At 41.9% G+C, this 26,834-nt stretch overlaps 1 protein-coding gene across 5 annotated transcripts in view; it reads right to left on the bottom strand.

The window, feature by feature from the left end:
- The window catches only part of SYNE2 (spectrin repeat containing nuclear envelope protein 2), a 307,352-nt gene that overhangs the window by 88,608 nt on the left and 191,910 nt on the right, over positions 1 to 26,834 (bottom strand). For 4 of the 5 annotated variants that reach the window (XM_045810585.2, XM_045810589.2, XM_045810586.2 and 1 more), the window contains 9 exons: positions 23,158 to 23,343; positions 19,529 to 19,651; positions 18,196 to 18,378; positions 15,625 to 15,756; positions 12,230 to 12,424; positions 11,569 to 11,643; positions 10,294 to 10,404; positions 6,276 to 6,362; positions 2,826 to 3,056 (listed from right to left, as the gene is read on the bottom strand). In XM_045810585.2, coding sequence (XP_045666541.2) covers positions 2,826 to 3,056; positions 6,276 to 6,362; positions 10,294 to 10,404; positions 11,569 to 11,643; positions 12,230 to 12,424; positions 15,625 to 15,756; positions 18,196 to 18,378; positions 19,529 to 19,651; positions 23,158 to 23,343 — 1,323 coding nt within the window. Of the gene's footprint in view, positions 1 to 2,825; positions 3,057 to 6,275; positions 6,363 to 10,293; positions 10,405 to 11,568; positions 11,644 to 12,229; positions 12,425 to 15,624; positions 15,757 to 18,195; positions 18,379 to 19,528; positions 19,652 to 23,157; positions 23,344 to 24,300; positions 24,510 to 26,834 lie in introns of those variants that run through there. The other variant, XM_087855989.1, reaches the window with a different exon arrangement.

The following is a 26,834-nucleotide window of genomic DNA, read 5'->3' as shown; positions in this document are numbered from 1 at the left end:
GCCCTCCTCTGGGGCTCTGAAGCCCAAACGGTCATGCCAACTGGCTGGGCATACAACCCAGCGGCGGTTTTCAGATTCCCATGCCAGCACTGGGATCATGTGTGCTAAAACTTGCTTGACTAAGAACAAGTCCCACTTTTTAAGATAAATTTAAGGAAAAACTATCCTTAAAACACATTTTCAGGGGTGCGTGGCTGGCTTAGTGGGCAGAGCATGGGACTCTCGATCTCGGGGTTATGAGCTTGAGCCCCACGGTGGGTGCAGACATGACTTAAAAATTTTTTAAAAAATCTCAAAAAACAAAGACAGGGGCGCCTGGGTGGCTCAGTCAGTTAAGCGTCTGCCTTCGGCTCAGGTCATGACCCCAGGGTCCTGGGATCGAGCCTCAGGGAGCTTGTTTCTCCCTCTCCCTCTGCCCCTCCCCCTTGCTCGTTCTCTCCCTCTCAAATAAATCTTTAAAAACAAACAAAAACAGATTTTCAAAGAATATATTCTTATAACTCCTCTATCTAAGCAAACTGCTTGTATCCTCTAGACTCTTCTAAGTGTAAACAATATGTAATCATAGATTTTAGAGTGGCTACAGAGTGTACTATAATTTTGTGCTCCCTTTTTCCATTTAGCTGTTTTATACATACTTTTTCACGTGTCCACAGACATATGCTTCGTGAGTCCCACTTCACTAGCTGCAAGTTGATAGTCCATGATTCCTGTAACTTCCTTACTGGTTAAGACTTTAAGCTGGTTCCAGTTCTTCACATTTGTAATTAACACTGCCAAAAATATTGTTCTCCTTTCTGGGTTATTTTTGGACGCTACATTTAAAGTAATGGTGTTATTAGGTCAAATAAGATGGACCTGTTATATGCTGACAGCTGACCTCCCAAAACACTGAGGCAATCGAATAGGATAGCGCATCCAGAGTTTTCTAGGACAATATAATTTTTGCCAGTGGAACATGGGAACAAAACAACAGCTGTTCTGATTCACATTTTTAACAACCGAGGCTGAACATTTCTTCTCAAATATTAGATGACCAAATCTAATTTTTTCCTGACTGATCTGTCTGCGCCTGTCCTTTGGACATTTTCCCACTGGGAACTTTATGTTTTCTTATAGACTCCTGGAAGGTTTTTTATATATTTCAATATGAAGTTGTGCTATGGTTTCTATAAATGAGCCAGAGGTGGCCCCTGTACATTGGTCCCTATGTTGCTTACTTTTTCACAGCAGGCCAGAACCATCAGCTCAAATCCTACTGCCACCAAACTCGAGGTGGGACCCCACATCTGCCCCCTACCGTTAGGACACAACTCTGGGGCTCTAAAATACCCTAGCCTCTGCTACCCTTTGGAACTCTCTGATGTCACCTAGCAAACAAGCCCCTCTGGATTCCCTGCTTCCCTGGGAGTTCCTTTGCCTTCCTCTCCTTCCAGTTGTGGCCCCACCTCCATTTCCTGCCACAGCCTCTGGAAGGGCTCCAGTAGAGAGGGACTTCCTGAGGCCTGGAGCTCCTGCCAAAACGTTGCCCAAAGCAAGCTTGCTGTGTGCTACTGCCACCTTGTGGTTGTGTCTTTCCCTTGATGGCCCCCAAATCCTTGACCTTCCTACAAGGGGCATGAGAACAGGATTCTGGTGGTGATCAAGGGATCAGCATGGGTCTGCCCAGTCAGCAAGGCAATCAATTGGCAAATCTATCCTGGAGGGCGTTAAGTGGCTGGGACTCATCATTTTGAACACCTCAGGTTCAATTTAGCACAACGTTGTTCTGTGCTGTAATACAGTCTTTTCCAGACTCCCCTGTGCCTCATCAGCCAGGCCACGTGGTAGTGCCAGTATTTAAGTGAACCTGCCTTTTGGGGTCAGAGATGGGGAGCTGCCTGGGGAAGGAGGCCAGCCTGTCCACCTGGGTACCCCATGAGGCAGGTGCTCGATATTGTAAGACTGTGGGCCTGAGTGGGGAAAGGGGATGACCAAGGATGGGCTACCCCCAAACCCATAATGGGCTATCATGGGAGGAGCTCCCTGTAGCCGGGCCAGTGATTTGGGGGTACTCTCAGAGGAGGTCCTCATTCCTGGTGTCTGCAACGGCAGACAAGCAAGCCAATCGGACCAAGGCTGATCTAACCACCCCTGGGGAAGGCACCTCAGGTATTGTGACACTCGATTATGCTGTGGTGATGTCATCATTCTAGCTTCTCCCTGGAGGGACACAGAGATCCCAACCTTTGGGCCGAGCCAGCAAATGCTACTCAAAATGACTAAAAGCAAGAAGTTTATATTCCTGTCCCCCCACTCTCCGGCAAGAGTACGAGCATTCACAGTAAAATGGCAGCAAATCCCCTTCATGCTGTATTTGCAAGCTTGCAAATCAGGATGTTCCGTTTCATTTCAGAAGAATGGAAGTTCTAAGGAACTTATTATGAATACAAATGACAGCATTTATTGAGCACTATCTATATACTTGATACACCTGACACTGGTTCTTGTACCTTATCTCATTTAACCCTGACGAAGTCCTATGAGATAACCGACCACATGAGGAAAATGAGGTGGAAAGCTAACGTCCCCAAGTTCATAGTTAACGTGACGGAGCTGGATCTGGACTCTAGATTCCGAGCTCTTACCCACTATTGTCTCTCCAAATACTCTGCTTCCATCAATTTCCTCAAAGAATTACCCTGAGAACAAAAACTTGAGGCCAAGATAAACACAGGGGTCGGAGTAACAGGAAGAAACACACTGTTGCTTTAAGAGAAAGTCACCCAGTCTCGGAAGGTGATTGGTGAAGAGGCCGGCCATGAACTCCAAGCCATCAGCCTTACCTGGCACCCTACCAGCTGCTGTTCCACCAACTGCTGCATGTCTGCATTTAATGTTTCCGGCTCGAATGCCACGTTGGCTTGGTGCAGCCACAGCTCCAGCTCGGCCACCTGGGTCTTACAGGCATGGAGGATTTCCGCAGGCTTGGGCCTCGATTTCTCCACCGTGGCCTCAAAAGCTCCTTGCTCGTCGGAAAAGCCCAGAGCGGCAGCCTTGAGAGGAGGTGTGGCACCCTAAGATAAATCCAAAGATAATCCAGCAGTGAAAAGCCACGGCACCCAAAGTTTTCAGATTCGAGCTTGCAAAAACCTGGGAACTTCCAGCATTTCCCCCAGTTAAAAGAAAACAAATAAATAAGGGCAGAAGTAAGAAAGAAAAGAAAAATGCACCTCCACACGCATAGCAACAATCACGTGACCTGGTGCTCCAGGTTTCCAAGCAGCCGCTCTGCATGTACACAGGTGGTGTTCCCAGGCGCAGAGGGCGCAAACGGGCTCGCAGTTCATTAAGCAGCGAGCGGGCCCCAGGAGGCAGGTGAGTGTGAGTGAGAGGGTGTGCGTGTGGGTGTGTGTGCCTGAAACTTCGCAGCGAATTGGCCAGTGTTTGAATTTGTGCGACACATGATTAAGCAATGCTTACATTGCTGTGAGCTCTGATCAAACAGGAAAAAAAGGCTCTTTACACACCAGCTGGGATACAAGGAAATACGCCACGCACTTAACAAGTAGATTTTAAAGTATTTTGGCTTTTTTCCCCCTAACGTATATGCTATTACTCATCTAAATTTCTCCCTATTAAAACTTTCAATGTGAGTCAAGCAATGAACTTCAGGTAAGCTGGAGTAATCTAGGGTAATCTGGAAATTTTTCTCCTATTCTTCGGAGGGAATCCCGGAAACTGCTTTTCACCGTCTAGATACTCAAATATTACGGAGTTAAGGACTGGTGCTTATACTATAGTATAAAGAAAGCATAATGGAAGATGTGCTCTTATTGAAACACCTCGGTTGCTTATCAATCCAAAAGAAAAATTTCTCTCAGATACCAAATTAAGTATTCTATTAATAATATATTAGATATTTTCAGGGCAACTGGGTGGCTCAGTTGATCAAGCATCTGCCTTTGGCTCAGGTCATGATCCCAGGGTCCTGGGATGGAGTCCTGCATCGGGCTCCTTGCTCGGCGGGGAGCCTGCTTTTCCCTCTGCCTGCCACTCCCCCTGTTCATGTGCTCTTTCTCTCTGACAAATAAATAAATAAATCTTTTTAAAAAATATATTAGATATTTTCAATTTGGAAGTAAAAGAAGATTTGATACACAGATATGTATGCTTCTCATGTACTTTTCCAGAATATGGAAAGATTATATCGACCCTTCTAGAGATTCCTTTAGGAATTTGTGTTTTGTTCTACAAAATTACTGATCTCAATATTTTACTGATTGTGATGAAATATGACGTTTTCTATATAAGACTTTGCTAACTACATGTTTACAAAATTGTTCACAAATGTATAGCCTAAACTCAACTCAAAGGCGGAAAAATTCCCAATGTCTACAGAATTGTGTTTAAACATGAACTTTCAGTACAAGAAAAGTAAACAAAATGGGCAAGTGGCAACGACAACATGCAGGGTGTGAAAATATTCATTTTTCCCACACATGGTATTAGCAAAGATGGCTTCACAGGGGCGTCTCTGAGTTGCATGTGTTCCCCTTGACCATCTAATAACTTCACACATATTTGCTCTTTACTGACAAAACACTTTCTCCCTTGCCTTCATCAATATTTTTTTCAAGAATCCCCTTCCTAAGAAAGTTTTCCCTTGCCTTGTGTTTCTCTGCACAGTTGGGGGGGGGGGGCTATACATGGGAGTCACCTGGTTTCAATTTTCATTTTTAATCCAGATTTCTTAAAAAAGCAACAGTTGTGTGATTTTACTGCCAGACACCAACTGCTAGTCAACAGATTAATTATTTTCTAGTTTTCAGATATTGCTGTATCTTAGCGGCAACGATTTTGGGATCCTCTTTTTTGTCACCTGAGATAACAATTGTTAATATTAACTAGTCTGTGATAAAAGATTTACCATCGACCTTCTTCATTTATTCAAAAACATTATTGGAGCACCTACCATAGACCACACACGTTTCTTAGTGGCAATACTGAATTTCTTTCCTTTTTCACTAACTCACTGAATTAATGAGAAAACAAGGAAGTTGGATAACTAATCTGGGCTTTATTTGCTAGTTATCTGAAACTGAAGAGAATCCAAAGGTGAACGGAAGAAAATAAAGAATATTTGCAACCATAGAAACTGCAATTGCTAAAGGTGGCCTGGGAAACCTGCCAGTAACCAGTTCACCCACCTCTTTTTATAGTCAGAGAAACCCGAGTTCATTTAACGCTTAAGCAATTCACCCACCTCCAATTTCACCACTTGGCCCCTGAGAAGCTCAGGCCCACATCTAAGTTACTTGCCTGAGGTCACACAGCTCTGCAATCTTTTAATTCAGAGTCTACAGTTCTCTCCACAGCCACACCGCTGCTAAATATCTTCTCTAAATGATAGCCCCAAATTTTAAAAGCAGAAATGATTTAAGTGAGTGTTTTATGATTGTGCATTTTGGGGCACTAAAAAGTATCACCACAAGTATTTCTTGTTAAAGAAAAGTATGTCATCACCACGTAACTGTAAATTAATAATACCCAACCCTTTATTGGGCTCTGGGGCCAGGCCACCATGCTAGGTGACACACACATCCTCTCATTATTTCCCATCACAAGCCCTTATTATTCCCAGTGTATGGATGAAGAAACTGAGGCATAGACAGTTTATCCAAACCACCTATGGTCACCCAACTAATAAGTGGAACCAGGATTCCATCCTTGATTTCATTACGCCTTGGGGTCTACAAGTCCACATTCTTCACGTGACGTCGCCAATGCTCTAGCATCCAAGTTAGGCTCTCACTTATGTCACACACTGTTTGGTCTCCGCATCAACACACCACTGATCTAAGTAACAGGATTTAATTAAAATGCAGGCTAATTTTCTAGCGGTGACTCTATTTCACGCCAAAATACCAATGCTTTAAATTTACTCCTTAACATTTTACAGTCAATTCTATAAACATCTGCAAGTCTCCCCCGCCAGCACCACCACACGCACACTTGTTACGTAAGTTACAGCTACAGAAGAAAGAAGTAGTTGTTGGTGGAAAGGCTAGTTCACCCTGACAAATGGCCAGCAAGCGATCAAGCCTTCCTTGCTCTGCACCACGCTTACTTTCTAGGTCAAGACCTGATGGCAGATCTTCCAGTTCTCCAGCCTGACAGCCCATATGAAGATGTTAAAGTTCACAAAGAACTCTTTGCTCGATATACAAAGTATTCCAAACACAGAAAGCTTGCCAGGTACCTGAGTAGTCTGCGTGTTACCGGCAGGGACTTACCTCCTCTGTTTGGCTGGGACTCAGTGAATCTGGTGCAAGAATTTGTGCCATAGGATTTTCACATGTGCTTATTTTCTCAGCTGCTTCCTGTAAAGAAAAGAACCAGAGGTCCAGAGAACTTCCTGCCCTTGCTGCCATGCACTAGCTCATTTTACATATCACCTGGGTGCAGAAATGTCCAGAAAAGTCAGGTGCATTTAGAGAAAAGTTGGTTCATTAGGGAAAAAGAAAAATCAGCTTCCTCAGGTTTGTCTTTATTTGAAAGACTTAAATTTTCCAAAGCTCTCTAGTTAATGAGGAACATACAAGGAAATCTACAGAATTCTGTATTTAAGTGGATTAATAGGAGAACTAAAATTAAATGAAATTATATGATAAAGGCCACCTTTCAAACAATAGGGGAAAAGATTAACTTATTAAATTTGGGAACTATTCAGGTATTTCATGAAAAAGTATAACCAAATCCTTGTCTTACTCCTAATAATGGATTCTAATTGTATCTACTATTTGTGTATTAATTAATTAATTTTTAGTGAGCATGTGAGTGGGGAGGGGAGAGGGAGAGAATCTTAATCAGGCTCCACGCCCAGCATCGAGTCCAACACAAGGCTCCATCTCATGACCCTGAGATCATGACCTGAGCCAAAATCGAGAGCTGGACGCTCAACCAACTGAGCCACCCAGGCGCCCCCTGTACCTAATATTTAAATGTAAAAGTTATACCATAAAAATTCTTAAAAAAAAAAAAAAAAGAGTGAATCTTTTTCTAATCTAGTGGTGGGGAAGGACTTTTAAAGCATGACAATAAAGGGAAAGAATGTTAGTATTAGCAACATAAAAAAAATAATGTTTACCTTAAAAAGCATCATAACCTAAGTTAAGAATGAAATAACACACTGGGATAATAGCTTACAATGTGTTAATATCCTTAATATATATCCTTATAAGTCAGTAAGGAAAATATCAAACCCTATGTAGAACAAAAAGTCAAATGGCAGGAACAAGCAATTCATAAAAGAATACGAAAGCGGGAGCGCCTGGGTGGCAGAACCGGTTAAGTGTCCAACTCTTGGTTTCAACTCAGGTCGTGATCTCAGGGTCATGAGATCAAGCCCCATGTCGGGCTCCTCACTCAGCAGGGAGTTTGCTTCAGACTCTCTCTCCCTCACCCTCTACTCCTCTCCCCTTCCATGTGTGTGTGCATGCTTTCTTTCTCTCTCAAATAAATAAATCTTAAAAAGTAAGAATACAGAAGCCAATGAACAAAGAGATATTCAACATTCTTAGAACATAAATGTAATTTAAACCACTGGATAAGTCTGGCTAAAATTGAAAATAACCCATCTCAGTCTGGTGTCAAGAAAGAGGCATTTCCACGCATTCCCGGGAGGAATAAAATTGATACAGTCTTTCGAGAGGGCAAACTTTCTAGTCTGATAATGTGTGTCACACCTTAAATGGATGTATACTTTGATCCAGCACTCCCACTTATTGGGTTAGCCACGGTTCAACAATGGGAAAATGATATATACCCAAATAATTAACATCATGTGTCTGGAAAAGTATAATTGACCAATCTTGATTGTTGTACTTACAAGCTGCATGACCTTGGACAAGTTAACTGGGACTCTCTGAGCCTCTGAATAGAAGCTACCTCACTCACGCATGTGATCACTAAACAACATGACACATATATAAAGCATCAAGCAGTTACTAACAAAATGTTACTTTGCAGCTTCTTATACTGAAAACAAGAGCTGCTATTAGAAAGATATGAACCAAGAACTAAAAGTAAAGCTTAGACAAAATTGGAAAGGGAGGTCAGGATCATGAGAGTCTGAAAAGGCTAAAAAGAATGCATTTTCCTTAGCAGATAATCAGAATCCACTAAAGATTTCAGCTTCGCGGTAATGGTTTTAGGAAAAAATCATCAGTTACCATTATATAAGATGTACTCGGAAAAATAACCGGAGGCTATAAACCCAATTAGAAGACTGCTCCAAAAGTCCAGGGCATAAGTCACAACTGCCCGGAATAGGATGATGGCAAAATCATGGGAGGAGAAGACGAATGTACAGATTGAATGGACATCACTTGGCCACTGACTGCACAGGGAAGGCAAGAGGAGTGAGGTGCCTAAGATGACTCTGAAGTCTGTCTGAGACTCTGAGAAAATAGTGGTGCCATAAACAGACACTGGGAAATTAGAAGAACCAGTTTTGAAGGAAGTTGGTAAAATGAGTCTGAGATGAAGAAAACACAACCAAAAAGAGAAATCTATCAACAAGTTAGAAATGTAAAACAGTCTTAAAGGAGAAGTCAAGACTAGAGGCTTGATGTGGGGATCACTGGCACAGGGGGACTACCAAACCTATGGGAGGAGATAAAACTGCCCTGAGGGGAATGAGAGAAGGAAGAGGACAGAACACTGGGCAAATGTCCACCATCATGTGGGTGGGGCGAGAGAAGATGACAGAGGAGGGGCTGCAGGTAGATGAGACAAGAAAGCACAAAATCAAGAAAGTCAAAAGATCAGGGTACCTGGGTGGCTCAGTCAGTTAAGCATCTGCTTTCGGCTCAGGTCATTATCTTAGGGTCCTGGATGAGCCCCCCCACTGGGCTCCTTGCTCAGTGGGGAGTATGCTTCTCCTTTGCCCTTTGCCCCTCCCCAACACCTGCACTCTCTCTCTCTCCCTCTCTTCCTCAAAAAAAAAAAAAAAAAAAATCTTAAAAAAAAGAAAAAAAAAAAAAGGAAAGTCAAAGGATCCCTGCTTTCAGGAAGGAAGAGATGCTGATAGTGTCTAATGCTGGAGAGACCAATAAGGATTAGGACTCATAAAAGGGCACTAAAATGATGTTCCAGAAGTCAATGGCAGTTTAAATATAGCCAAGGGCAAAACTTTGATTATAATAGGGGTCAAAGGTGAGGAGCCCCAAGTAAAGACTTTTAGCCATGAACAAGAGGAAGCACAGTCATTGACCCAGGAAGCAGGATCAAGAAAGTCAATGCATTAAAGTAACATGCTGAGCCCAGTACAGGACATAAACACGTGAAAGATAAAGTTCTTGCTGTTGGCCAAACCGTGTCCATGTGTGCATAAAAATGTGGTAAGTCCTAACTGAGGTTCAGAATGCTATCGGAATGAAGGGGAAGTGGAGGCTTCTTGGAGGAGGTGGAAGATGAGAGGGCCCTGGTGGCTGAGCAGGTTGTCTACAGGCGGGCTGGGAGAGAAGGGCATCCCGGGGATGCAAGGCAGTTTCTGAAGGCAGTCTGGGCTTTGGGATGCTCGGCTGGTTTGGAAGGGCGGAACCACGAGGGAGAAAACTTGCGGAGATGGGGAGACTGACTACATCTGAGATAGAGAGGGAAGGAACCCGTCAAGAGGCGCAGTCTGGAGCTGCAGGGAGAGGCAGAGCCTGGTGCTGAAGTTTAACAAAAAGACAGGCCTGGGGGCTGGGGGGCGGGTCCAGCCCTGGACAGAGACAGGAGCGGGAGGCATGCTGGGATGTTTCAGAAACAAGGGGAAAACATCGTTTTCACATTAGTTTATAATGATTTTCTAAAGTGAGGGCATTTGCCCTCTAGTCTGAGAGGCTGGAGATTTGGAAGGTCATAAATAGCAAAATGATATTAATACACATTAATACACATTATACACTACCTTATTCAAAAAGAGGATTATGGAGAGACTCCTCCCCCAACTACTCCCAGAAGAGAGGTGGGTTAAATGCCTTGAAACACTACGGTAAATCTTTTAAAGAGGGGCTCCTTTGAGTTATCTGTTTTGTTAGTCTCAATTCTCACATACGGAGTTCTCAGAAAATACTCTCCTATGATCACTGAGTACACAATGGAACTGCAAATAATAAGTACTTGGCTGTTTCTGGATTTGTGCAGAGGTAATGGTGAGAAACTTAGGTTCCCTCCCTAAGCAGTCTTTCGAACAAATCCTTTGGACTTACTTTATTTACTATCCCTGCCAGCCCCCAACCAGCAGAGTATTATGCCCAGTATTACCTGAACGATGGTTCCAGAGGACGAGGATGCTCCATCTTCCCCCATGTCCCTGTCAGGCTTCCAGAGTGAAGACCAAGACCCAGAAGACGGCTCTGCTTTCTTATCTCCATTCTAACACAGTAATCAACTGATTAGCAAAGAAGGAATTTCCTACCATCCTACTCATCTCTCTTGTAAAACTCAGTTTACCAGGCAGGATAACTGCAGCCCTTAATCCCTCACCCCCTCTTTGTTTCACCTCTTTCTTTGGCTAACTAAATCATAGGGGTCCAAATGTGGTTGCTCGTTCTGAAGCCTAGACGACCTTCTGAAAAGGTGGAAGTCGGCTCACATCACTCAAAAAGGATCTTTAAGGTGGCGCTTTCGGAATTTAATCTGCTTTGGTACATGTAACCTTAAATGCTATCTTTAAGTAACGGCCTGATGAACATTTGTTTCTGCTGTTGCTGAAGACAAAAAAGTGACTATTATAAACATATCAGCTCAGAGGCAAACATAGGTCTTCAGCTGGAATCACACTGCCGTGCACTCTGTTCTCACTTTCCTCTGCCGTGAGGGGCATAATCAGATGACGAAGTTGTCTGGTGGTCTGAGTGTACCATGAGCCTATGCTCTCCCTTGTCCTACCACTCAGGTCCATGCTGTCCCAGGCTACAGGAAAGCACGTGGTTCTGCTTGACAGTGGAGCTATTTAACAGTTCATGCAATGAGCAGGGAAAGTGTCCAGTGGTTACATGTGAGACATAAAGATGATGAATTGCTGCAATTTTCTTCCTTTGGGCACAAGACCCATCATAACTTCTGTTTGTACAGCAGGAAATGGAAATTGATACCAGGAAAGATAACTGTCCATGTCTCCTTCAACCCGTTCTCAGGACACAACTCTTTATATCGGCAGTGCTGTTTCAGACTAACAAAGTAATTCAAATCCGGAAAAATAAAGTTCTACAAAACACACTAAGAGTGCCAACCAAACAACACACCCTCCAAACTTCCGAGAATGTACTCAGAGGTCAGGATACGACCAAGAACTTCACCTCCTCCCCTACACTAGCAAGTGTGTCTGAGTTAATTTCTCCCACTCGGCAGGAGGCGGGCTTCGATGCACTTCACGTTAATAACGTGGGAGGACGGCTTCAATCCCCCTTATAAAACATCGGCGTTACATTTTAAAATCCTTGTGTTTCTATTCATTTCAAGAGCTTCCCACTGAACTGAACGTCTTTTAGAGGTTTCGGTTCTCACAAAACGTAATGGGAAAATCACGCTCCTTACTTCGCTCTTCAGGGAGCTCTCTTCCGCCTCTTCCGTGAGCGCCGGCAGGAAGGACAGGCCACCGGTTTTGTTCCCCTGAAAGGCACAGCACAAACGCTTGTAGCCGGGCTGTGTTCAACATCATCGGGATCCTGGCCCGGCTGCGCTTGTACGTAGCTCATTTTTTACTCACTTCATTCGAGAACCCCACCCGCCCACCCACATAGCATCTTCCAGCTCCTCCAGCCAAACAGCATGACTCGGTCAAGTCTTCCATCGCCTTCACCCTCACTGCTCCCTGTGGCCCCTCACCCAACAGTTCAAAATGGGATCCACGAGTGTGGACTCCGAGTGGGCTTAGAGTGGGGCCGGGTACATTTTTGACTTTGCACTGAGCTGACTGGTTAGGACAAAGATCCTTCAGGGGTGGCTCCCACCCTCCTGCCTGTGGAATCCCACACACACCTCAAATAAGCTGGGCCTAAGAATTCCAGGTGGAGTCCAGAACCGACACACCCCGAGGATTTATAGTCCCTAGTGACCCATCCAGGCAGTCATCTCTCTACTTTTAAAATTCCTACAGGCCATCAACCTAGATGCCACAGGCTTTTCAGGTGAAAAATAACACCATCTAATACTCCCGTGGGGAGCAGGACCCACATTAGCCCGAAGTCCTACCCACCTTCCACTGAGAATCCCTCTCAGCCTCTCCCTCCTCTTCTGCTGCTCGGGCTGACGGCATTTCTGGCTCGAATGCCTGCTGATCTTGCTGTACGTGCTGGTGAAGGGCCAGTATGGCCGCCTTCAGGTCCACCAGCAGGTTCTCCTTCTTCTGCTTCAAACTCAGAATCTGCTTTTCCATACCTTCGACATCTCCCTGTGCAGAAAGAGTGTGTGCATTGCTGTGGGCCGTCTGAGGCTCTGCCTGCCCCCCGAGCTCGCATCATTCGGTGTAAGGGATGATGAGTGCTCTGTGCTATCCGGTGTGCAGAGCCAGGAGTGAACGCCTGTGACGGTACAGCTCCTCCCGACCCTGGCTGCGTTTCCGAACGACCTGGTGAGGGTTCGTAAGCTCCACTTGTAGGATGACTTGGCTTCACGGGACACTTGGTCCATCACTTCTCTGGGGGTCAAGCCAAGGTTCAGAGATTTGTCTGAGCTCTGTGGGGGACCGTGATGTGCAGCCAGGGCTGGGAGCCACCGCTATGGTGGCAAAAGGACTGAGAGCCAGAATCCCCAGGGTCAGGGCCTGGGAAGTTTCCCGGGAGATTTGTAAGCAGACTAACATTCGGGAACCACTGAGAGAAAACAAGGTGAGGAATCTCACACCTCCATGATTGCTTCTGAAGCTGTCTTTACTATTACCGAATTTATTTACTTTTTCTCAGGTTCCTACAAAATGGGAGTAAACAAGCAAATACAGGTAGTGTGACTACACTAACTTACCATGGGAATGACGGACACCTGATTCGAAGTTTTACAACGTTACTTTAAAAATGTGGATGATTGATGGGTGGGAATAAAATGCCTTCTATGAGGCACAAGTGCACTTGCTCACCGTCCAACTATGACAAACACAGAATTACAGAAGCCTAGATTTGGAGGACATGGCAGGTGTCTAATCTAACATCCTCCTCTCTTAACCCCCCTGAAAGGCGTCATTCCACCTCTGCCCGAGCCTTGCGGTGAGTGCTGGCCGCATCCAAAGACAGCAACCTTATCAGCAAACCTTCCCGTACTGGCATTTATGTTCCTAATATACTCCTCAAACCCCGGCTCATTTGTTCATTCCTTCCTTCCTTCTTTCTTCCCATCCATCGATCCATCCATCCTACAAACATTCACAGAATCGTTAATTTTTTTACACAGAAGCCCACTGTGCCTCGGCGCAGAGGTGAGAGTGCTGAAGCCCAGAGAGGTGATTTTTCCAGGGCTGCCGCTAGCCAGTGACGGAGCACAGACCCGGACTCCCTGACACCCACCCCCACGGCCCTTCTGCAGCTGCACACATTCTGACACCAACAGCCCTATTCTGTCTGAAGCGAAACTTCCCTGAGTGCCTTAGGAAATGATAACTAAATTAAATAGGAGTTGGCAGTGCGGTGTGTCCATTTTCAATACACTAAACCTCAGAGATCTAATGCCTCCCAACAGACGTGATACTACAGCCATTAGAATAACCCTATGAGAAACAGAACAGTCTGCACACCAGCCTTATGGAGGCACAGGAGGGCACAGAGCAGCCATTCTCAAAGTGGCATCTGCAGACCCCGGGGATTCCCACCCCGTGAGGTCAAGATCATTTTCATAATAATACGAAAATGTTATTTGCCCTTTTCACTCTGCTGACATTTTTCACTATAAGATGATACAAAAGCAATGGTGGGTAAAACTACTTGCACTTCATATAAATCAAGGCAGGGACATCAACTATATTACTAGATTCTTCACTATCATGTGCTCAACTGTAAAAAAAAAAAAAAAAAGAAAAAAGCCAGTTTTGTTTAAGAATATCCTTGATGAAGAACATCCATTTTCAATATTCTGCGTGACAAGGTGGAAAGCATGCATACGGCACTTCCGCTGTGTGCCAAAGTATGATGATGGAGGAAAAGCTCTGAGTGATTATTTAAGTTTTGAGCTGAACTACGCATTTTTTCCATAAAATGATATTTTTTACTTAGAAAAAACAGCTGCTAAACTAGACCTACATAGAAATATTAACATATTCTTCTGAAAAGATAAATATTAATATTAATAACATTTTTTTTTGTATCAACTACTGAAATGTTGACATATTTGGAGGATCTATGTAACTGGAGAAACAGTATTTTCCAAATGATCAAGCATGATGTCATAAAACTCCACGCAGTTAGAAGATCCACTCAAAGTACGAAGAGGCCAATGATCTTAATACAAGAGCAGAAAAAGTTCATTGACATGGCTTTGGATTCCATTTAACAACAAACCTGTGAGTAACTTCTATTTGCTGGACCTTAGTTTCAAAGAATGTCCACAATTATCCAAAAGCGTTATTAAAATATTCCTTTTTTTTCCAAGTACATGCTGTTGAGAGGCTGGGTTGTTTTTACATACTTCTAACACAAGTACATACCTCAACAGATGGAATGCAGAAGCAGACGAGAATCTAGCTGTCCTCTACCAAGTCAGACATTTAAGAGATTTGCAAAAATGTAAAACAAGGTCACTCCTCTCACTACATTTTCTTTTGGAAACTGTAACTTCTTCCGTAAAAATATGTTATTCCTATCAACATGTAATGGGTTTATTATTGTTATTTTAAAATAAACTACTTTTACATGTCTGAGTTTTAATTTCTTTCTCTATCAATAGATAGAATTCATATAAACCAAAGCTCTTTGGGGTCCTCGCATTTTTAAAAGTAATGGGAAATTTAACAGATTTATAATACTGAGTCTTTAATGCTGAGTCTGCCTTACGGAGTTCACCGCCTAATAGGTATGTCCCCTTAGACCCCTAAGTAATTTGCTTTAGACTTCACAGCTAGCAAGTGTCATAACCTGGTTTTGAATACCATAGCATTCACCTGCCCAAATCAACTTGACAGTAGGATAAAAGCAACTCTTTACAACACTTGACACACAATCAGATTTCTTTTTGGGTTATGTAATACTAATTCAAAAACAAAGACTAAATAAAAAAACCCCTAGCAGTAGAGGGTTAATCTGCACACAGAATATTGCTAACTATGGTATATGGAACTACTACTTAGTATATGAAACTCTTCATTACAACAGCGTTCAGGGTCTTTACCTTAAAGCCCAGCCCACCCACACTGCCTGGCCCATCTCAGAAAGCTAGATGGAAAGTCAGGTTGTCCAAATATCCTGTGTTACATCAGCTTCTTCAGTAGAAGAGCAAATTCAGACCCAAATGCACCTCTTTTATGAAATAGGAATGGAAAGTGAATATACACATAATATACCTTCGTTTGGAAGAGAGAAGGAGGAACCACACTGTACCATCCCAAAGGCTTCCAGACACCAACGGCTTAGTGATTGTTGAATGAACTGCGGGGCAAATAAAGAGACATACCTGTACTTGTGTCAGGTTGGCAGCTTGGTCTGGTGATAGACATTCATGGGAGAACTCAGCTGAATAATTATTTAAGATGTGCTTCAAATTTTCTATGTCTTCATTGCATTCGTTGGTCTGTTTTATGACGATCTATAAAATGACCCCCCCAAAAGAAGAATCTCTGTCATAATCTAAGGACTGGATTCACGGATTACTTCCAACGTCTATCCACACAAGTTTCAATCGATTACAACACACACACACACATACACCCACATAGGTTGCAATAGAAAATGGTAGCCTAAATACAGAGAGAAATGTTCATAGCGCTGGCACCCGACTTTCTTGCTCTACTAAATGCCAGGACACCTTGGGCAGTGCTTGGAGTACAAGCACAAGACACGCCTTTGCTCTTAAGTATTTCCGGTCTAGTGGGCTTATTCTGGGAAGCACTTTATGGCATGTTAACATAAAGTTGCCAAAATTTTATGAAACTACTGATATGTCATACGCGCTCTTTTAATGCATGCCCCATGTGATGCTTTCCACATAGAAAGGTGACATTACTGATTCAGATCTCTGATCTGAGAGATGATGAATTTTCCCATTCCAGCCACATCCTCACCCGGTAGCCCTTGGGATCGGTGATGTACATTTAATGAGTAAGAGGTTGACGGTTCAAGAGCAGTCTGAGTTTGTAGGAGGAAAAGGCAAAATTAACCAGAACAACACATTGCATCTAGTGTTATGGAAGTAGTGAAGCTCAAACCTATGTGCACTAAACTGTATGATCAAAGTGTGATAGAAAAGATAAAGTATAGCTATTTCCTTGGTATGCTACACAATGAAGCAAAATGCCTTTTAAAACTTCAAAGTTTCTGGCCAACATAGAATTCTTCCTTGTATTTTCTTTAATAGTTAATCATAATTTTAACTGTGGGCTGGAAATAAATAACTATGTTCACTGCACACACCTGTTCCCCAGCCCTCGATAATGAGCTACATCCTATTACCCACTGCCCCCCCAAAGTAATTTGTCTTGTTTTCCACAACGAGGGCACTTACAATATCCAAAATAGAAAGTAAAAGAAATGTACCATATTCTAATGATTTTCATTACCACTGGCTTACTTAATTTTGAAATATATGAGATGACATCTGATTTCCACTTACACAGTAACATGGAAAATTTTAGCAGCACAGTTTGAGACCTAACTTGGCACAAAATATAATTGCCGCTTCTACTTCCCCCCTTCTCATCCCATGAAGAAGCCACTTTAAACCATAGTTACAACTGTTATTTTCTTTTTCTGACCAGGAAACCAATAAAGCACACACACACAAAAAAAAGATTAAAAAGAGTAGATCAAATTTTATATGTCTTTCTGTTTTCTTCTCTTTATCATATTAAAAAGTAGTACACGAGTGCCCAATCTTTTTTCTCCCTGTGGGTGTTAGGAAATGACATCTGCTGCTCAGGGGCCAGGACAGAGAGAGATTCTATGAGCTAAGACTCAAACCAGAGGTCATAACATCTTCAAATCTTAGGAGAACCCAGAGTAGCCAGCTAACTGGGAATGAAATTTAAGAGGGACAAAGAGCAGCTTTCACCCTACAATCAGGTGGTGGTTGGGAAGGAGGGAAAAAATAACCTTTTCTCCTGCCTCGAGCCATCTAATCAGGAAAAGCTGGGGGGGGGGGTAGGGTGGGATCTACCAATGGAGTTGAAAAGTCTGTGGAATTTAAGGCTCTTTCAGCAACTTTCCGTTCTTGTGAAAGTGGTTGTTAATCTAGGAATGCAAACCAAAGAAAAATGTAATTTCTATCTAATAATGGTTCCTGACCTGGGCCTGGAGATAATAAAAACGTAAGAATTAAAAAACAAAACAAAACAAAACAACAACAACAAAAAACACCCTCTGGGGAGAGGCTGAAAGATGCCATCGGTTAGAAGGGAGAGACCCTGATACGGAGAACGAATGATACCAGGAGTCTAGAAACTCAAATTCTTATCTTATTTGCACACAAATGAATCTGGACATAAGTTAACTCAGTGGTCTTTCAGCAAGTCATCTCACCTTCTGACTCTAGTCTCCTTATATGTAAAAATAAGGGTGGCAAAGTGCCTCCTCTATCTATCACATGTGGAAGAATAAAATGAGATGATTAATAGGAAAGTGACTGAGATGCATAGAGAGATTATTATGGTGCTGGCTACCGTAAGGGTCTCATGAGATTGCAAATGCACCGCTCAGGTTCAAATCTCTCCCCAGAGCATTTACTCGTGGAGCTCTTCAATAACTGTAGGATGGAGTCAAACAGATTGTAACTATGCTTTCGTGCCTTTGACCGAACAAGGATAAGAACTGAGAAGAACTATCTTAGCCCCATTTGAGCAATAAGATAGTCTCTTTTATCAAATGTCCCCTCCTGGATAATAATACCAGAAGAGACATAAGGAATCAGCGAAGGCAGCCTCTTGCAGTCATGGGAATCTCACCGACCCAACCATTAAAACCAAAAACAAAACCAGCTTTTGCCAAACATTTTCAGCCAATAAGTTGGCCATCGCCATCATAAACTGCTCACCTTTAATAATTCATTTTGTTCCTGAGTCACCCTTTCCAACAGTTTTACATCTTGTAGAAGTTGATTTGTCCGCTGAAATGCAGGCAGACGTTTCATTCCTGTCTGGGGCCACCGCAGTTCCACTTGGTAAGACACTAGTTCAGCAACGGCTTTCTTCATGGGACGTATGTTTTCAAGTATGACCTTAATGGTATCAGATAAGCGTGGTACATAAGTGAAAAGAAACGGCCACTGCTGAGTCTGTTCAAATTAAAATACTGTGTGGTTTAGTCTTTATAGTTTTGATTTTTCAAGCATTTCCTTGGCTCAGACTGCAAAGAACTCTCAGATCACTTGTGACTGGACAGCTAAAAGTCTCAGGAAAGAAGGCCTGGGGCAAGAGTAACCCGCCAGTGCGCTAGGTTCTGCGTTTGGACCACCCCTGCCTTCCTTCTCTCCCCCCTCCCTCCCTCTCTGCAGAACTGGGGCTTTGTTTTGTGTCACCAGGCGGTGAGCGAGCTAACCAAGGGCCAAGTACGGCCTCTGACGTTCAGAGCAATTGTGCCTGGCATGGGGCTTCCCACAGGTAGCTCTCAAGAAATGTCACTTGAATTGAACGGTCCTGCCACATTTCCGAAGTCCCAAAAGGATAATTACATTTTGCTTGAATGATATCTGCTCCATAAAGATCTGGACTGATATAATCCTGGGAGGTATCAGAACTTCCATGTCACAGGAAGGAACTGGGTGTACAGAAGTTCGAAGACCCAGAGGAGGTCCGACTGTAAGAGGCAGCGCTGGGAGTAAAGTCCAGGCCTGCCTGATTCCAAAGCACAGGCTCCTAACCACGAGGCTGAGAGGGAATCCACGTCTGTATGCTGTTTAGTATGTCCCAGATCCTGTGCTAGGGGCTCTGTATACACCGTAATTGTCCAGTATAATCACCACAATACCAATGGCAGATATGAAAGAGAATCCAAGAAACTTTAACTAATTGCTCAAAGTCACACAGCCCGTAAGCAGTGTAGTTGGGTCTAGAACCCGGTTCTCTTGACTTAGAGACTCAAGCTCCTGAACTATTAAGCACCAGGACTGGACGCTGAAGGCAAAACTCCCAAACATTGAAATTTTCAGAAGAAATGAAAAAAAAAAAAAAACTATAGGAAAATTATCTTTGTACAGACAGTATGATTTAAAACATGATATTTATTGTCATTCCTATTTCCCAACTTTATTTTGCTATTACTCTAGAAAGATTAAGCGCTTTTTATCACATCATATTATTACATATTTAAAAATAAACATAATAAGTATTATGAGAAAATGTTTTTAATTTTAATCCATGCTTCCTTACCTCCCCATGCTTAAGATGTTCTTCCGGTGAAAAATCAAATATTTCTTTTGATAAGAGGATAGCTTTGATTTTTGAAACTTTTTTCTCTATTGATTTTACTTCAGTTTCGACAGCAACCACATCCTAGAATTTCAGAAACAAAAACTCTCATGCAGTGTATATTGTCTGTTACTAATCTATAAAACATAATTTATTGCTATGTGTTCTATTCTTCTATTTAACCAAAAATGTTTGCCACTTACACGTCTTAAAAATTAACCAAGTCTATCTCCAATAAATGGTGTTGGGAAAACTGGACAGCTACATGCAAAAGAATGAAACTGGACCACTTTCTTACACCACACACACAAATAAATTAAAATTGGATTAAAGACCTAAATGTGAGACCTGAAGCCATAAAAATCTTGGAGGAGAACAAGGCAGTGACTTCTTTGACATTGACCATTACATCTCTCAGGATATGTCTCCTGAGGCAAGGGAAACAAAAGCAAAAATAAACCACTGGGTCTACATCAAAATAAAAAGCTTCTGCACAGCAAAAGAAACAATCAACAAAACTAAAAGGCATCCTGCGGAATGGGAAAAGATATGTGCAAATGACATATCCGATAAAGGGTTAGTACCCAAAATATATAAAGAACTCATACAGCTCAACACCAAAAAATCCAAATAATCCAATTAAAAATGGGCAGAAGACGTGAACAGACATTTCACCAAAGAAGTCATCCAGATGGCCAACAGACACATGAAAAGACACTCAACACTACTCATCATCAGGGAGCTGCGAATCAAAACCACAATGAGATATCACCTCACAACTATCAGAATGGCTAAAATAAAAAACACAAGAAACCAGTGTTGCCAAGAATGTGGAGAGAAAGGAAATGTGTGCTGTTGGTGGGGATGCAAACTGGTGCAGCCACTGTGGAAAACAGCCTGGAGGCTCCTTAAAAAGTAAAAAATGGAATGACCATGTGATCCAGTAATTCCAATACTGGTAAAGAATACAAAAACACAAATTCGAAGAGATATCGCACCCCTATGTTTATTGCAGCATTATTTACAACAGACAAATTATGCAAGCAGCCTAAGCGTCCACCGATAGATGAGTGGATAAAGCAGATGTGAGGTATATATATGACGGAATATTACTCAGCCATAAATAAGAATGAAAAAATGCCATTTACAACAAGATGAATGGAGCTAGAGAGTATAATGCTAAGTGAAATAAGTCAGTCAGAGTAAGACAAATACCATATGATTTCACTCATATGTGGAATTTAGGAAACAGATTAACAGAGAAAAAAAGAGATAAGCCAAAAAACAGACTCTTAACTACAGAGAACAAACTGATAGTTACCGGAGGGAAGGAGGGTGGGGGGATGAGTGAAATAAGTGAAGGGGTTTAAGAGTACCCTTATCGCCATGAGCACCGAGAAACGTACAGAATTGCTGAATCACTATATTGTATACCAGAAACTAATATAACACTATATGTTAACTACACTGGAATTAAAAAAGAAAAAACTAACAAAGCATACATAGATGTTGACTGCTTTCAATTAAAAGGTCATTCTGTTAACAGCATACCACACTATAAAGCATTGCTTATACCTTGTTGAGTTAAAACTTTTCATAAGGCCAATTTTCAATTACTTACACTATGAGAACAAAAGTATTATGCACCTGAATCAATTTTATTAAAGTTTATTCATATTTTTAGTAATTTCTACACCTAACACAGGGCTCAAGCTCATGACCTCGGGATCAAGAGTTGCATGCCGTCCCAACTGAGCCAGCAAGACATCCCTGAATCATTTTTAAGGAACTTCTCAATATCTACAAACTCTATTTAGATTTATCTTTGGAATGTGTTTAAACACTTGAATACAAGTGGGTCTAACATTTAAAAAAAAATTCTACCACTTTATGTAAAATGATAAAGTCACCCTTGGAAAATGAACACAAAAGGAGCTGGAAAAACTGACAGGATTTTCTTGCCAATCCCCCAATGAACTATTGTCATGCAGAGTCACTAAATTACTTTATAACATCCTCAGATTAAGTGGAACAATAGAGCACTTGTCTAGCAGGTATTCTCTCATCAACGTCAACCTCTAGGACTCAGCCAAGAACCTTAGGGTGAAAATGCTGCAGTGTGTGCTGTAAACCCACACACAGGCTACAAACCCCACGGATGGAAGAATACGTGCTATAAAACCATACACAGATGAATGAATACAGGCCACAAACCCTACATACTGAAGTCCACTCGCAGTGTAAGAAGGCCTTTAGACCGTTACTTAAGAGCTCAATGCAGAGGGGCGCCTGGGTGGCTCAGTGGGTTAAGCGTCTGCCTTCAGCTCAGGTCATGATCCCAGGGTCCTGGGATTAAGTCCCACAAAGAGCTCCCTGCTCAGTGGGGAGTCTGCTTCTCCCTTTGCCTCTCCCTCTGCCTCTATCCCTGGCTTGTGCTCTCTCTCTCTCTCTCAAATCAATAAAATCTTAAAAAAAAAAAAAAGAGAGAGAGAACGCTCAATGCAGAGACACTGTAGCAACCAAAAGGTACAGCTAATAGTGAAGGGGATAGGAAAAACTACATAGAAACAGGCTGAGGGTTTCAAACTCAAGCAGTTTGGAGACATTTAATATCAGATAAATATAACTTTATAAGCAAATGAAACAATGAGTACGGCAACTTTGTAGTGATATCTCCAAGTTACGAAGAAAAGCTATATTGGAATTATTTTTGTGCATCTTATGTTCAAAAAGATATAAGCATATCATATCTCTTAGAGTAATTTCTATCGAAAATTGTAAAAGCATTTAAAAACCCTGGAATAAGCTTCAATAACCAAGAACGTTTAACAATTATTATTCCCTGAAGTTACGTAAGTGTGGCATAGGGAATGTAACTGAGAAACAAAAAGTAAATAATTAAGACTAATTGTACCTGCCTTTGCTATGTGACTTCATCCTTAAATAAATGCCTCACATGTTTCAAGCTAAAATAAATAAAATTATTTAAAAATCCTGGGGCTGCCATACAGCAGCCCCTCAGTAAATATTTGCTACTGGAGAACAAAGACTTGGGAGGTTATCTGTTTAACTCCCTCTTTGCTAATCTGTGCTTTTATACCAACAATATCGCCTCTCTGATAAAGAGAAAACAGTGAGCTATTTGATCAGGATTCTTTCCTTTAAATAGACCATTTCTGGACTGAGAATGGGGATATGTACCATGGGTTGCAAGTTAAAGTAAAATATAATTCAAGAAATAAGAATACAGGGGCACCCGGGTGGCTCAGTCGGTTAAGCATCTGACTCTTGGTTTTGGGCTCAAGTCATGCTCTCAGACTTGTGAGATCAAGCCCCGCAGGAGGCTCCCCGCTCAGCACAGAGTCCGCCTGAGATTCTCTGCCTCTCCCTCTGCCCCTCCCCCCACTTGCTCGCTCTCTCTACAATAAATAAAATCTTTAAAAAAAGAAAAAGAAAAAAAGAACATAAATGAAAAGTGTGCCAGATCAATGTCTTCAGATAATTAGGAGTTGATTAGCAGTAGAACTCTAACTTACTAAATGAAATATAAATGAAAAATAAGAAATCACATCTTTATAGTGCGAACTTACATCAGCCACCCGCTGAATCTGTGGAAGGCTTTCCATGATTTTTTGTTGTAAAGCTGCTACTTGACGACTTAACTCTTGTACAGACTGTGCTAAATCATAGGTTTCAAAAATTATTGACAAGTCTTCTAGATCCGTGAAAATTGAATGCAAAAGATTGTGTTTCTGTTCTGAATCTTCCAAAGCCATCTACACAGTGGAAAACAAGGGAAAAAAGAGAGAGAACATCAAGATAATGAAACAAGTTGATTACAATTTAAATCAGAGAAAATTCTGTAATTATGTATGGTGATGTATTGTGATGATTTCACAACAATTCAAATATCAAATCATTACATTGTATACTTGAAACTCATATAATATATGTCAATTATACCTTAGTAAGAAAAATGTAAATCAAGGGCGCCTGGGTGGCTCAGTCGGTTAAGCGTCTGCCTTCAGCTCAGGTCATGATCCCAGGTTCCTGGGAAGGAGCCCCACATCAGACTCCCTGCTCTGCAGGGGGCCTGCTTCTCCCTCTGCCTGCTCATTTCCTCGCTCTCTCTCTCTCTCTTAAATAAAATCTTAAAAAAAAAAACCATTCTTCTTACTTTAAAAAAAAAAAAATGTAGGGGCGCCTGGGTGGCGAAGTCGTTAAGCGTCTGCCTTCGGCTCAGGGCGTGATCCCGGCGTTCCGGGATTGAGCCCCACATCAGGCTCCTCTGCTATGAGCCTGCTTCTTCCTCTCCCACTCCCCCTGCTTGTGTTCCCTCTCTCGCTGGCTGTCTCTCTCTCTCTGTCGAATAAATAAATAAAATCTTTAAAAAAAATAAAAAATAAAATAAAAAATAAAAAATAAAAAAAATGTAAATCAGAGAAATTTTAAATTTGTCTCAGTATTTCAAACTCCTATTTGTATCATTTTTTTTTATTTCATTTATTTATTTGACATCAGGAGAGAGAGCGAGAGAAAGCACAAGCAGAGGGAGCAGCAGAGGGAAAGGAAGAAGCAGACTCCCCACTGAGCAGGGACTTTGACTCAGGGCTCGGATCCTAGGACCCTGGGATCATGACCAGAGCCGGAGGCAGACACTTAACTGACTGAGCCACCCAGGTGCCCCAACAACACTGAGTGACTTTAAAGCATCTCCAGAAGCTATTTTATACCATGTAACACTGCTCCTCTGGCCATCGATAACAGAACCAGGAACGCCTGACCTGCAGTCCATCCCTCTGTAATTTGAAATCAGGGCCAAGAAAGGCATTCAGGCTCTCTCTCATTGGCTGGACGTGTAATTTTGGGAATGTGAATTTGAGAGAAATAGGTAATGAAGTGGGGATGGAAAATGAAGAGGCAGTCCTGTGGCTTGCCAGCCCTGGGCCAGTGTCCTCCTCAGGCCTTCCCACACGATGCTGCTGACTTCCATGAGACGTCCCTACAGCTCGAGCTGACCCGAATAACTTGGCACCAAAGGGGCTCTACCTGATAAAACCAAATGAAAATGAAAAACTTTCATTTTTGTAATTTCTTAGACATTCCTCCTTATAATTCCTTTCTTTTTCTTTTAACAATTATAATGTATTCACTTCCAAACAACATTTCAAAATATCTCAGCCACCAACTTGAAATTTCAACCTGCTCACGTGGTCTTTAGGTAATTTCAGAAAACGTAATATGGTATGAGAACGGACATTTACTTATTTCAATTAGAACTCTTGTCCTAAGTCTCTAAAACGTATTAGGTTATTCAGAACTTTATATTGTCCTTATTCAAAATACTAGAAGGAGAAAACTTTATGGAAAGCAAATCTTAAAAACAATGCTCTTTTTTTTTATCAATAATACTATTTATAATAGCATCAAAACATAAAATACTTAGGGATAAATTCAACAATTTATGTGTAAGACCTGTACACTGAAGATTATGAAACACTGCTGAGAGAAAGAAGACCAAAGAAGACCAAAATAAAGAGATACATCATGTTCCTGGATTGGAATAGTCAATAGGGTTAAGATGTCAATTTTCGCCAAATCGATCGACAGATTTAATGCAATCCACACAAAATTCCAATAGGCCTGTGTATACTGACAAGCTGATCCTAAAACTTGACACGGAACCGCGAAAGACCCAGATTAGTCAAAACACATTTGAAAAAGCGCTAGTTGTAGAATTTATGCTACCTGGTTTCAAGACTTACTATAAAGCTATAGTAATCCAGACTGCGTCACATCAGTGAATAAACAGACACACTGATGAGCAGAACAGAAGAGAGAGCCTCGAAATAGACCCACACTGATTTTCAACAAGGCAGTTGACTTTAAATAAGGCACCAAAGTAATTCAATGGTGAGTCTTTTCAACAAATGATGCTGGAACACTCACATATTCCCACAGAAAAAAATAAACCTTCATACCATATACAAAAACAGACGTGAAATTGACCTAAGAGGTAAAACTATAAAATTTCTAGAAGGCAGGAGGAGACCCTTGTGACTTTGGGTTAGGTAAAGATTTCTTAGATACAACACAAAAGGCTAACCCATAAAAGAAAAATATTGATAAATTGGACTCCATTAAATAACTGACATTTGATCTCTGAAAGACAAGACAGAGAATGAAGAGGCAAGCCACAGACTGGGAGAATATTTGTCAATCATCCATCGGCAAAAGGGCAGGGTTTTAGAATATTTTATAAATAACACAGTTCAATAATAGAAAGACAAACAACTCAATTAAAAAAATTGACAGACATATCACAAAGGAAGTGTACAAATGATAAATAAACACGTAAGTAAATGTTCAAATAATAAGTAGTTGGTCATAAAGAAAGGCCATTTAAACCACCCCATGGGATACCACGACATATCACTAGAATGGCTAAAATTTAAAAGATAATACCAGGTGTAGATGGGAATATGGAGCAATTAGAACTCACATGACCAGTGGGCTGAAAAATGGTCCAGCCATTTTGGAAAACAATTTGACAGTTTCTTATTCAGTTAAATACTTACCATAAAAGCCAGCAATCATACTCCTAGGTATTTGCCAAATTATATGACATAAAGACATACATCCACACAAAGATTTGTACATGGATGTTCACAGCAGCTTTGCTCACAGTGGCCTGTGACAGGCAGCTTCTAAGTGGACCCCCCCATCCCACCTCCTGACATTCATGCCCTTATAATCAGCTCCTTTGAATGTAGGCTGGGCTTACTGATTTACTTGCTTATTTACTATTAGCTTTACTGATTTACTTACTGAGATGTCACTTCCAAGATTAGGTTATAAAAAGACTGTTTCTGTCCCAGGGGCTCCCCCTCTTTCCGATTGCTCATGGTGAGGAAAGTCAGCTACCATGCCATAAGCGGCCTTGTGGGGGAGGGCCACATGTCTGCACACGGAAGTGCATCTTCTGAGGCCTGCCAATAGCCAAGTGAATGACCTTGGAAGTGCATTCTGTCTCTTCCCTCACCCAGACTGAGGCTTGACTGCATTCTTATAAGAGACCTTGAGCCAGAGGCACTCAGCTAAACCACGCCTGAATTCCTGACCCACAGAAAAGGAGATAATCAATGTTTATTGTTTTAAGCTGCTAACCTACAACAGCCCAAAACTTGAAACAAGCCGAATGCCCATTAACTTGTAAAGGGATAAACATATTGCATATTTCCGTAAGTGGGACACTACTTACCAAGCA

The sequence above is a fragment of the Ursus americanus genome, chromosome 26, assembly GCF_024610735.1.
Source record: "Ursus americanus isolate L20-20 chromosome 26, mUrsAme1.1.p, whole genome shotgun sequence".
In the NCBI taxonomy this organism is placed as follows: Eukaryota; Metazoa; Chordata; class Mammalia; order Carnivora; family Ursidae; genus Ursus; species Ursus americanus.
Note: the sequence above shows the minus strand (reverse complement) of the source record. Positions and strands in the feature narration are given on the sequence as shown.